The sequence below is a fragment of the Empidonax traillii genome, unplaced genomic scaffold (assembly GCF_003031625.1).
Source record: "Empidonax traillii isolate 1590-97213 ecotype Southwest subspecies unplaced genomic scaffold, ASM303162v1 scaffold366:size559255, whole genome shotgun sequence".
Taxonomy (NCBI): Eukaryota; Metazoa; Chordata; class Aves; order Passeriformes; family Tyrannidae; genus Empidonax; species Empidonax traillii.
Genome location: NW_020955559.1, coordinates 318,588 through 331,654, shown reverse-complemented (window position 1 = coordinate 331,654; position 13,067 = coordinate 318,588). Strand labels below are relative to the sequence as shown.

The window sequence follows — 13,067 nt, the reverse complement described above, 5'->3', positions numbered from 1 at the left end:
GAAAAATTTAAAATTATCCTGTAAGCATTAGGGATTTCTGTGGGCCAAGGTATATTTTCATCCCTTCCCCAGTTGATTTGTATTGTCTCGGATATTTTATCAAAATGCTAATCACTTCTAGACTTGCAGTATCAACCTCTATCTATATGAAAAAATATGAAAAAAACTGATCTCCGCTTTGCCTTATCCCAGTCATTGGAAAACTAAAAAATGAAAAGCACACAGTATTGCTGCTACTGTCAAATCATTATAAATCATTTGTAATAAGCAGAACCACTTTACAAATACTGAATAGCCAGTACAATCAAAGGGATGTGTTAGCAACTTTTTTTCAGTCCATTTCTCACAGTGTTTATTCACTGAGTAATCCAAAATTTTTGGCTTCCTCTGTGTCAGTCTTTGGGGGGAAAAAATTAAGGTGTCCACAGTGATTTTATTATAGGTTTTGTTTCCTAGTCACCAGTCGTCCTGGGATACAGTGTTTTGCATGAGCATTCATTATATGATACCAGAAGGATGTATTGATTTAACGCTTTGCTTTCAGATAGGACCAACTCCTACTAACTATTTCGCATCAGAAAAATAAGTGTATCCAAAAGTGGATAATAATGAGAGACTTCCTTAACAGTATAGAGTATTTTTTTTATTTCAGAGGAATATAAAAATTTACTTTTTTCAGTAATGAACGGTAAGTTCTTTTCTGAATAATCTAATTCTGTCTGGGCCAAGTGAGCTCCCAGACACACATATCTGTATGTCAGGTAATATTTGACACTAAGCTCCCAATGGTTGAGCTAACCATCACTTTGTCTTCTTATTTCCTGGCTCCAGTACTGAATCCCATTACTCTGTCTACAGAAAACTAAATCAAGAGCAAAATAAAGGAGTTGGGTTTCTATGATCTTTTCCACAAACTGAGAAGAAGAAGGAACTAATACCACTCACAGAATCACACTCCCACACCTCCTATCCTTCAGATCACCCCTTACCTTAAACAAGTTTCAGTTCTCATTATTTTTATCTCTATCCATCAATCATGATGAAATATGTAAGATTAGGGACTCTGTTCAGCAGATGACAAAAGTTAACCTCTTTCCCTTTTTTTATTTAGTATTTCAAACTGACAAAAGCAACTTGCCCAGTTTTCAAAGAAGAAAAGTGAAAATTAAAATACTATAACCAAGGAAAAGACCCAGAAAAATCTTTGGCACAATAGAGTTCAAAGAGCAAGGCAGCTAATGGTGTACCCAAAAGTAATTCCTATTTGAAGGGAGTTGATATGGTTTTATCAGTCAGTATAGACGTAATCTGCTAATAAATCATTAAAAGACGTATAAAAGACAAGTTGGGTTGAACAAATTTGAAAATGTAAGGAACTAATTTATATGGATTGTTAATATAGAAAAATATTTTTTTCCAGAAAAACATGGAAATTATAGGTTCGTCATATTTCTGAGAACCCATCAAAATATTTCCAATTAAATCAAAATACTAATTTGAAAACAAAATTTAAACATATGTGTTTGTGAATAGATATACGTATATGTGTATATATATTAGTGCTTTTATATAAAGAATTTTAAAAAGTGTCTGGAATTATTTTTTAAAAGGGCATAAGAAGCAGCCAGTATACAGATTCCCATTATATATTCAGCAGTGGTTAAAACAGATAATATAATGGCCTTATTTTACTGCTTACTGAGATTTTAGGCTCCAGCCACCAACCAAATTTAGACCTGTATAGAGCTGATTCTGCAAATTTGAAGATTTTTGTTTAGCTGTGTTTTTTTTTTTTTCATTCTTAATAAAGGAAAATTATTTGTATTCTGATAAGCCACAATTTAAGTGGCTCCCCTGGTCAATATGTTCTGTGCACAGCTAAAAACCACTACAAGAACTGAAGTGGACTGCATCATATGTGCAGCATGAATTCCACTGCTAGATGGAATTTAAAGATAAATATATATAAATTTATACATAAACATATATTATATAATATATATGTAATAAATATATAAATATAAAATATATATCTATATTTGAATACATATTTCCTAATGAAGAAGAGAAATACAATCCTGCTATCCACAGTGAGCACAAACCCAGGTTAGCAACAAGGAACCTGTCATACTGTAACTGTTTCTCCTACACTTAAAATCTGACAATTCATGGCCTGAAAGGTACAAGAGTCTGTGGTGTCCCTAAACTGAATGCAGGGTTTAAGTGATAGACATGTTGTTGTATAATTAGAATAACTGCAATACTTTTAAGACCACTGACTTCATTTAAAAGAGCTTTTAGGACTTATATGTATATGGAGACAGATATACCTACATATAAACTTAGTAGACCCTTAGCATCCTGCCTTTTATCTTCTTCTCACATGTTACAGTAATGGATGCTGTGGTTATAAATGTTCTTATAAAAGACAATAAAAGAAACCAGAAGATCATCACTTCCATTCTAGTGAGGTTTGTCTGCACACTGACCACTCCTGTGGCAAGTTTTATAAGTTCTGAGAGGGAGCAGCTCCTGAAAACATATAGTGATGTCTCCAGCAGGAAGGAAATTATTTGTCTCTCTGTTCAGTTCCTCAGAATTTGAGAGCTTTTCTAAACTCAGTTTTCTCTATAGTGGGAAAAACATACCTCACTGGAAGGGGAATTTGCTTATATATACGTCCTCTTATTAAAAAAAAAAAAAAAAGGAATTATTTGGTGTAGCAAATACTTGCTTTCACTTATCACCCGAGCTCCTTCCTTCCTTTTCTCTTTTTAGTTTTTCTTTTGCTTCCAAGGCAACCAGAGAAGTGTCAAAATTGATATATAATTATGTTGCTTCACAAAAAAAAAAAAAAAAAAAAGTTACTTTTTATTAATATTTAACTCAGGTCTCATATTCTCAGATATGAAATAATATGAAATCTTGTTTAAGTGTGAACTATCACACCACCACAAAATTTAAGAGGTGATTAGTTGTTTTAGTGTAACAGATGTGCAGCCTTCTGGGGTTCTAAACCTTCCTTCTTCAAATGCATGACCAACCTGCACAATTAGCAGGAATGATTAAACAAAATTCAATCAGAGCTAAATAGCAAAAGCAGAAGCACTTGCTTACTAATACTACATCAATATATAGATTGTTTTATGTGAACACTTTGGAACATTTACCTGTCAGTTTGGCTCTACAGCTTTGAGTCTTCCTTTGATTTTTTTTGTTTGTTTGTTTCCACACACTGAAAGAACCCCAACCGCATTACTCTGGATCTGAAGAAATCATCTGCACGACTAATTAACCGTAACATACATGTAATCATAAAAAGCGAGAGGAAAAAGAAAGAGAGAGTTTCCTACCCGTAATAAGGACTGGGATTCGTCCTTTGTCTTGCTGTCCCCGGAACCAGAGTAGGGCTGGGTGAGCTGCCCAGGTTTCTCCGCTGCTCCTGCTGGCACGCCCTGCAGGAAACCCTTGCTCTCCACCGCCAAGCCGTACATGGGCCTTGCAAGATGGGCTGCTTCGACATTTGGACTATCCCGTAAAGGCTTTGGCTGCTCTTGGCCAACGGACACTGGGGTCAATAAGCCCAGACTGGTCTGTGTGTATGATGGGCTCCCCCTCAGAATGTCTGTTCCTCTCCAGGTCACGTTGCGAAGATCATCACTGGGGCTGTCAGTCCAGCCTTTCTCCTTGAGCACTTCTTTATCTTCTATCTTTTCCCTCTTCACTATGCTGTCAGACATGGGCTCCCCCATTTTGGGGTCCGGATTAATCAGACTGTAGACCTTGAGGTCAATTTTTGGCTCCTCCTTGATAGATGAAACACCATGACTGTCCTCCCCATTGGCTGTAGTGATGTCCATCTCCTGACAGTGCACAGTGTTGAAGTGCTCTAGTAGTGACTGAGTGTCAACAGCTGTGAAGCTGCACTGACGGCATTTGTAGCAGTTGTGTACTCTCCTGGAAGAAAACCACAAGTGTATTAACATAAGAATCTCCCCTTGGCCTTCCCTCTCACAATAGTTCTACCTAGCAAGATTAAGAAAATATATCAAACTCACAGTGTGATCCCCTATAAATAAAGCAAGCAGGTTTACTTTGGAGTCTTATACAATAAGGGGAAAATCCTCCTGGTTTTTCCCCCCACACCTTGCAATGGCCTCCTCTCGCTCATTCACATCCCACTGCATTATTCTAAACATTATAAAATTTTCACTGGGATTTTGTGGTTTTTTCTCTTCGGTTTGCTGCAATACACTTTTCACTTTCAACTGCAGTAGAAACACTAAAGAAACACATATTCGTCAACCTAAATCAAACAGTTCGAAGAGGACAGTTGTTATAAAAAAACACCACTTTATATAATATAGATCTATGTTAGAACGTTAAAATGTTTTTAAAATTCCTTTACTTTCCACCAGTTTTATATACTTTTGCTTGACAAAGATGATTTTGAACGGAGCACTGCTTTACTTATGGATAAGTGTACAGGAAAGGACAGAAGATTGTACACAACACCTTTTGGTTCTCTAACACATTTTAACATTACCTTAAAAAGATGCCACTCTAAAGGAAAAGCAAAACAATCGAGTGTGTCACTACAAACTGAGTTTTCCTGTCAAATATGGATATTCTTGGGTAGGAGCTGTGGAGCAGCATGGAATAATATGCCTTCCTGTTTTTACTCTAAAAGCCTATATAAAGTACTGCGTTACTAAATTATGTAAAGCATATGTTGCTATATGAGAACAACATGTTACCCATTTACTGTATCTACCAGAGGAACAGAACACTGTTTATGAGCTCTCTAACGCCATTAGGAATAATTGTTTATAGTGCAGGAGCGGTCAGAGCCCTCCGCCAGGCTCCGGGCCCCACTGCGCCCGCCATCCCACCAGCGCGGAGCGAAATACCACCTCTGCCCTGCAAAATGTACAGAACTCTACAAAAGCTTCTCCCTACAGACACGCTCACACATCCACACCCCAGGCATTCAGAGACACAGCAGTGTCTTTAGCCAAGCTAAAAAATGAGTCTCTTGCTATCTACACAGGACAAAACTTGTATGAGAAATCTGTTACTGCCCTGACAATTCCAGTTGTTTGAATTAATTCTTTTAAGGCCAAATCTTTGTCTCAGTGAAGTTGATGGCAAAACTCCCACTGACTTCAGTAAGAGCAGGATTTGGCTCTTGATGCATTTGTAGAATTGAAATGATATGCAAAATGTCCCTTTTAGACTATGATAGTTTAGAAAGGACAACTTGCCAAACTTATTAAACCCCCTTGTCTTCCTTCTTTCCTTTTGTTGGAAAAACAAACCATATGTTATTTACATTGTCTGATTTTCTTGCAGTTGTGTCAGCGTGAAGACATGAGTACATATTCAGACTCAAGCTTTTTAGCCCTTGTGCAATATCAGTTTTCTTTTTGTCATTTTCCCTATTTATATTCATTTTAAGGGACTAGATGGGCTTGTTCCATTATGCAAAAAATATATTCAGCAATTCTCCACACAGCCTTATGGCAACCAAATCTACTTGTGGGAGAGCAAGCTGTGGGTTAAAATCCTGTTCTGGCTGTGTTCCTTTCTTCATTCTGCAATTGTGTTTTATTAAAATCAGCTTGTCTCTCAATGCAACACTAACATATTCTCTCTTGCAACTTAATTCTTTTCTAAACCAAGCTTAATTCTCTTCTGAACAAAAAAAAAAAAAAAAAAAAAAAAAAAAAAAAAAAAAAAAAAGAGTGCTATCTGATCAAAACCATTTTATAAATACAAAAAGCCAAGTTATAAAGAGGGTCAGCCCTATAAAGGTGGGATACTATCAGAGAAGTCCAAGTTAGACAGGGTTTAGTTATCTTAAAAGCCAAGTTAAACAAGACACCATTTGGGGCTAATGGCTCAACCACATACACTCCCCATGTGAAAGTTTATCAATCCTTTGGGACACTACTTAGCTCTAAGTGTCTCTTGTTTAACTTGGCTATTTCAATAGCTAACCCCCTTCCTAACTTGGCTCTCATTTACAGATATAACACCTCCAAACAGCTGATCTTTTTCTGCCTAACTTGTCTTTTTTTTTTTCTTTTTCCATTCCACACTGGCTAAATGTTTTTGATCAGGAGCCATATACACCACAAAAGTGGTACCACACTTTTGAGGACACAAATAAATGCTGATTATTAGATGCAGTTTTAAGTACATGACTGAGGCATAACCAAAATCACCTTTATTACATTAAGGGTTTGTTAATGTAAATGATTTGTAATTGGTTCAAAGAGAGTCATACAAGCTTTCCTTTGTTCTTCTGTGAGACTGTGATAAGCACTGTGATGTGGAAAACTCGAGGACTGACTTCAGTAGGTAGTAACTCAACAGACTTTTTTTTTTAGGACATACACTTTTCCAGTATGCATTAAAATTCTGCCATTGACATTCTAGATCTTCATACTTTGCAGGGGTTTGTCCTGTGTATTATTCTATCCTAAAACTCCAAAACATAAACGGAAGTTTGGAACTGTCTAAAATGAGTTACAGTCCCAAATATTAAAATAATAACTATCATCAGCTTTGAGAGTACTTTTGAAAATTGGAAACTTAATTCTTTTTCAGAACAAGGCATAAAAAGAAAATGTTTTCTTGCCTATTTTCACTCCTCCCTGACAGCAATCAAGGATACAAGTTGGCAATGTTTAATTTCTCTTTTACTAGAATCTAAACACACTCCATTTTTCTAAAAGCCCAAGTTACACCTAGAGTTGTGCACAAAGCTCTTCAAAGCTAAGCAACAAAATTTTAAAAATTCCAATTTGCAAAGTACACAATAAGCACTCCTGTGCATTACGTCAAAGCTACACTTTACAGCTAAACTACAGCTATACCATCTGAAACTCTCAATTCATCAGCTGCAATACCATGTATTGGTACAGAGGTGCTCAAAGAAGAGATGTTTGAGGAAAATCTCAGTCAGCATGGAAGAAAGTGATGTAAATGAAGAAGGAAACAGCATTCTCCATTTTGTGGTATTGTTTATACAGCATTCAAGCAAACTGACAGCAGGTTCAAGCCATAAACTGGCATTCTCTCCAATATGGCATTGGGTTGGCAGTGTCATCCCATCCACTGATGTCAGTTAGCATTATTATTTTTACTACAAAATAAATCAAAGATCTGATTATTTGTGGACATTAAAACATCTGTGGCCCAACGCCAAGATTAAATGTCAGGAAATTTCAGGCCAAACCTTTACTGCACAGTTACATTCTGACAACTCTAAAAAATCCTATCATTATTTGTACTGAAATGTACCTGATTTGGGCAGGTAAGATACAAGGGTTTTCCCTTGCAAAATCTTGAAGTCGGAAGATTAGATGGGGGGGGGGGGGGGGGGGGGGGGGGGGGGTTGATGGATTCAGTGTTCTTTATTTGAGCTTCCTAATAGGCTGTGATACTCCCGACACTAGTCAGTTGTTAATTAAGTCTTGTTGACATACTTCTAAGTAGTCTGAAGTATTACAAAACACCATCCCCTACAAAACAAGTAATTTTTTTTTTTAATTACCTGAAGACAGTCCTAGGCTCTAGGGCATAGAAAATATCCTGGATGAAGGTATGGCTGTCGTATCACTTCCATTTTTTTGCATGTTTTGACTTTAATTATGAATATAGTAATTACTATCATTTCTCATGAAGAAACAGGTTTATAAGAAAGTTTATTTTGGGGATGGATGCTGCACTCAAGCTTGTGGGGAGGGAAAATATTCAGAAAGAAAGACAGCAAGCAAAGCAAGCGAGAAACTTCAGTGGAGGGTCGGAAAGGAGAGGAGATGGGGAAGAGTGGAGAGCAAGGCTGAGATGAAAGGAGAGCAAAACCCATTGGCAAGAGCAAACAAGTTCAGAGCAGTGAATTAAGGTGTCAGGAGGATGAAAAAGGCCCTCATAGCTGCTGCTGTTGTTCACTGAGTTAAGGCTCTTGCTCTGCTGCAAAACTGTGAGTTGATGGGCCTCAGTTGGCTTCTCTGGGGAGTGTCCCAAAGGCTCCCCGTGTCCGTAATCTGCATATCTGAAACCCTGCTCTGGCTTCTGCTGCCTGAGATATTGCCAGGTCATCCCCAGCACTCCCATCCCTGAGGTGCAGCCCTGATGCTGGGAAGGCACAAGCTCCAAGCACCCCTTTGCTTTGCTCCTCTACCTCATTTATCTTTAAGAGGTATGGAATTATTTAATTTGAAATTAACTCGAAATCAATTTCTAAAGAGACCCCTACACAAGTGCTGTCATCCACATTTTCAAAAGAATTTATTAGAAAAATAATTCTACATCACAGCCAAAGCTTTTATTTCATTTGAGTCTTTATATTTTTCTTTTTATATTTTGCAGTTTAATGAATCACTATCCTATCTCGTTTTTAAAAAGATGTTTAGAGGATTTTTCAGCATAGCACTTCTAATTACTACTAGCACTGATCAAATGCTTTCTGTCAAGCAAGGATTTACATGAAAAATTCTGACTTTTGCAAAAATTAGAAAATACTTTGTTTTTTCGCATCTTTTAGCAAAATTAGAAAAAAAATACTTCTGCAAGAAGCTGCTTTGATTTAAAAAAAAAAAAAATTGAAATTAATTATTTTCGTGCAAGCAGGAAAATAATCTCTAGACTAAGTGATCCAACATGCAAAATTTCCCCAAATACTGTTTGATTTTTATCTAAATTAGGTGTTGGCGTCTTCTGGCTCATCAGAATACCAGACAGTTTTGAGAAAAAACTAAGATTCCCAATGAACATGAAGAGTATCCGATTCCTCAGAGGTATAACGGAAAATGAGTAGTAGCAGAATTAGTGGAATACAGAGGCAAATAAATCTTATAGGGATTTATTTGAGTAAGCACATTTTAGTGAGGTTTAAATACAAGTAAACTCAAATGCAGTGTGATTCATTGACTTCAGATTTAACTGAACCGTTCTCAAATAATCATGTCAAGAAATATTGAAGGAGTGTTAAGTGTAAGTATACATTTCTGTAGACAGAAAACTTGGAAAGAACTGCTTTTGCAAATTCTGATACTGTTGCAAATACATGGCTGCAAAGGAATAACATTGGGGCATAGAAAATTTTTTAGCTAGCAAGACATAGTGAAACTGTAGAACATAGAGCCAAAAGGAAGCAAAATAAAATAAATTAGGCATGTTGTTCAGGCACATGACTCAAAAACGAAAATAGTGCAGACAAAAAAATACATGAACTGAAATACATAAGGAGCATCTAAAGCCAGCTCTGATACTCCGGATTGTCAAGTCTAAGCCTAAATATGTGAACAGCAGAACACTTTCTGCCACCACATTAATGCTTAGTATTATGTTTAACATTATAATCCATTCAGCTTTTTATTATATAAATGAACATGTTTTAGATATATGTGCATGTCCAGCATTTTAAATACATCATATATATATATATATATATATATATATATATACACATATATAAAATGTGTGCAAGAAAACCGATATTGAGAAAAATTCTGATAAAGAAGCACAGAACCTCAGCTAGGATTTGAGCAGACTCCACATCAGCATTTCTGTGTGTCACATAACTCTCTAACACTACTGTGTTATAGATGTTCTATTTTTTAAAATCTGAACCATTTGAATCCTTAGTTCCTAAAATACAAAAAGGGAAAGGAAACACACATCTGATACATGCAAAACTTCTATTAAAAAAAAAGCCTGATGATAATAATAATAAAAATAGAAGCTATAATGCCTCAAAAGTTTTAGTTCAATAGAGTGAAAGCTAGGTTATGTATAGAAAAGCAATAAAACCTGTTGGTGTTTGCCATTACAGACCAGCTATTACAAACTGAACTAACTGCTGTGACTTCAAGAAAGATGTATATTGGGGGAAAACAGCAGCAGTACAAATAGAAAAGAAACAAAATTCAAATTATCAAGGGGGGAGTGCAGAAGAAAGGGAAAGAAGGCTGTTATGGGGATTTTGTATTTCACTTTAATTACACAATATCCTCAGAGTACTCAATAATGTCATAGACTGGAGGGTTAACAGAATATATTGTTCAAGTGTCTTAAACAGAATAGCCTAATTTTAGACAAACAACTTGAGACTCAAATGCTTTAGTGGATCTCTTGATTTACCAAAGTGCAGTTCCCTGTGTCAACTGCCAGAATTGCAGGGTGCTGAGCCCTCCGAAGGAGAAGCTGCAACTACTCCATCTCAGACTTAGCACTTAATTTTGAAAGTCATGGCTTCTCCTTTCCTTGGGAAAAAGGATCCTAACTCGGCATGCTTGTTAAAACTTAAATTACCAGCTGCAGCAAAATAAAAGCTTGGGTTTTTTTTCAGTGAAGGAGCCATTTCAATCTTCCAGTTATTTAACCACTAAAAAAGATCGTTGCCATGCCCCAGCGGCGGACAAAGTGCTGCCTATGGAGTTCTTCAGCATGGCTCAAAGCTGCTATAATAATGCTTGGAACTTAGATACCACTTTTCATCTTCAAAGCAGTTTACAAACATTAACTAATTAATCCACACAACATCCCTCAGGCCCACTTGGATCAAAAATGGGGCATTGCATGCTGGGACCTGAATCCTCCGTGGGCCCTAGCTCCAAATTAAAGATGAGCAATCTGCTTTTTTTTTTTTTTTTTTTAATAGACTCCTGATACATTGCCAATGCAGCCCTCTGTTGGGCAACATTTGGATGCCCCCAGCTTTAATCTCTCCTAAAGCATCATGCCCCAGTCTGCCTTTGTTAATTTTGGATGTCTTGGAATCTATTAAACGTGGCAAAGTTTCTTGAGCTTTTAACAAAGCTTTAGCTTTGAAAATGCATTTTCTTTTGTCTTCATTCTAGCTGGCTTCCACGCAAAGATCTTTTAGATGAGATAGATACTGAGTTTTCCGTTGTTGTTGACGCATTAGCCTTAACTATTAACATATTCAGCATGATTTTCTAATATTTAACATCGCTTTTGCAGCAGCACATAACTGTTGCTCTTTACAAAGCCTATGAGCCACCTCCTCCTCTGATGTAAACTGGACTGCCAGTTTACAACAGCCCAGGAACTGACCCAAGAAGTTTAGCGGGGAGTTGGCTGCCACTATGACATTGTGTCAGACTGAGTCAGGAGACTGGCTGCATCCACCTCCAAATAGGAACATTAGCATTTAAAATAAATAGAATGACACTGTAAACCAGGAACACGAAAATAAGCATCTGCAAAAGGATCTTGGGGAATGACATCAACAGACAAAAGAGTGTCTGCTCCCAGTGGGAAACCAACACCAAAACAGCAGTGGAATGCTCTTAAACTAATTATTACATTGCTGGACTTGGGAATGGAAAATACTACAAAAAGGTAGTACATTGAAGCACTGTTATGGAGCATGAAAGGGTTCACAGTCTATCTTGGAAAGTAAAGCCATTTGTGTTCCCTGACTGAATGAAGATGCCAGCTTTCTTGTAAAAAGCCTAAACTAAAACAGTACCTAAAAGATTCTGGGTGGAAAATAGTTGACCAAACCTCAAATATGCTGAAACTTCAGCATCTGCACACAAATCCAAATTTCCCTCTCCTTTGCACAGGTTTAAATGTATAATTAAATCCACCAACTTAGCTGGTGGTTTTCCAAAACAAAGTGGATGTTGGATTGGACTCTGGCTGTAAAGATTTATATCTATACACATTCATATTTTGATTTCCAATTTCTTCAAATGTTTGAGAAATGGTGACATTTAATTAAGAAACTATGGGAGGGCTATTTGTTTGGGTTCAAATCATTATACATTGGAAACTCCACTGTACCTGTAGTGTCGGGAAATCTCTTCTTCCACCTGGGTGGTAAAGTCACATTTGGTACATGAGTGTTCTTTGTTCTCCTTGAGCGTCAGTGGCCCCTCTGCCCCTGGCAGGGCGTTTGTTTCTGGTTTGACATCAGACGCTTGGCCTTCGTGTGCATTCTCATAGTGGAGCAGGAGAACGTCCACGTCGGGAGTGGAGAATGAGCACTGATGGCACTGGTGTTTGACTCTAGAGCTTCCTGTCACCCCTGGAGACAGGTGCAAAAGCAAGAGAGCACAGTGGGAACAATTACTTTTTCTGCAAGCAAATGGATAAGTAATTTCTCCAAGGTGCTTTTCTGGGCTGCAGAGGCCTCGGGGACAGAACTGACAGTGCTTAATGGTACATTTATGAATGTTGTGTAGCTGCTGATAGTGACGGAGAAGTGGGCCCACCACTATTACATCTGGGCCATGGCTCTTTGAGTACCTAAAGTCACAGAACTGACAGTTGTAGCTTGTCACCATGCTGTCCTCTGCTCCTTTGCTAGTCAAGTCTTTCTTTTTTGCCACACTTGCACCCTTTTCTGTCTTTGTCACTAACTCCCCATCTGCATTTTTGGCTAGATCATTCTGGTTAATGACAGATCCCCTAGAAAGCTTATCATTCAGATCTGGGTGAAGGCTTCCTGCCTGGCTTCCCCCATGCTGTTTGCTGTAATGTTCTAAAAGTTTCAATGAGCTGGACGATTCACAGCTGAAACTGCAAAATTTACACCAGTAGTAACTGGTTGTATCGGTACCATTTTGTCTAGAGGAATCTATTGGCTTGATGGGCACCGAATATCCAACTGGTGTATCATCTGCTTTTACAGTGATTCTGTCTTGCCACTTCCCCAAGTCTCCAGAATCACATGGTCGAAGAGTAGGACTGGATTTATTGGAGTTTTTCTCTGAAGCTTTACCAGAATCAGAGGAGGGAAGGGCTGCTTTCATTTTGTTTGGGTGAGTCTGTAAGAAGTGTTGCTCTAGTTCAGTGGAGGAGTTGCCCATGTAGGTGAAATTGCAGAATTTGCAGCGGAAGTACTTGGTGTTGCCTTGGCAATCTGGAGTTTTCCGCCCAATTCCAATAAAGGTTCCACCTAAAGTAACCTGCGAATAAAGAACAAGGTCATTTTAGCTCCACTGTGGATTTATTCAAATAGCAAGGAGTGGGGAGGGAGGAAAGAGAAATGGAGAGCAACTAATTCTTAAGTCTCTCTGATTAAC

At 37.6% G+C, this 13,067-nt stretch overlaps 1 protein-coding gene across 7 annotated transcripts in view; it reads right to left on the bottom strand.

Moving 5' to 3' along the window:
- TRPS1 (transcriptional repressor GATA binding 1) overlaps window positions 1–13,067 on the bottom strand; it is a 217,464-nt gene that overhangs the window by 148,779 nt on the left and 55,618 nt on the right. For 6 of the 7 annotated variants that reach the window (XM_027892751.1, XM_027892746.1, XM_027892752.1 and 3 more), the window contains 2 exons: window positions 11,824–12,950; window positions 3,354–3,957 (listed from right to left, as the gene is read on the bottom strand). In XM_027892751.1, the coding sequence (XP_027748552.1) occupies window positions 3,354–3,957; window positions 11,824–12,950 (1,731 nt within the window). The remainder of the gene's footprint in view (window positions 1–3,353; window positions 3,958–11,823; window positions 12,951–13,067) is intronic. The other variant, XM_027892753.1, reaches the window with a different exon arrangement.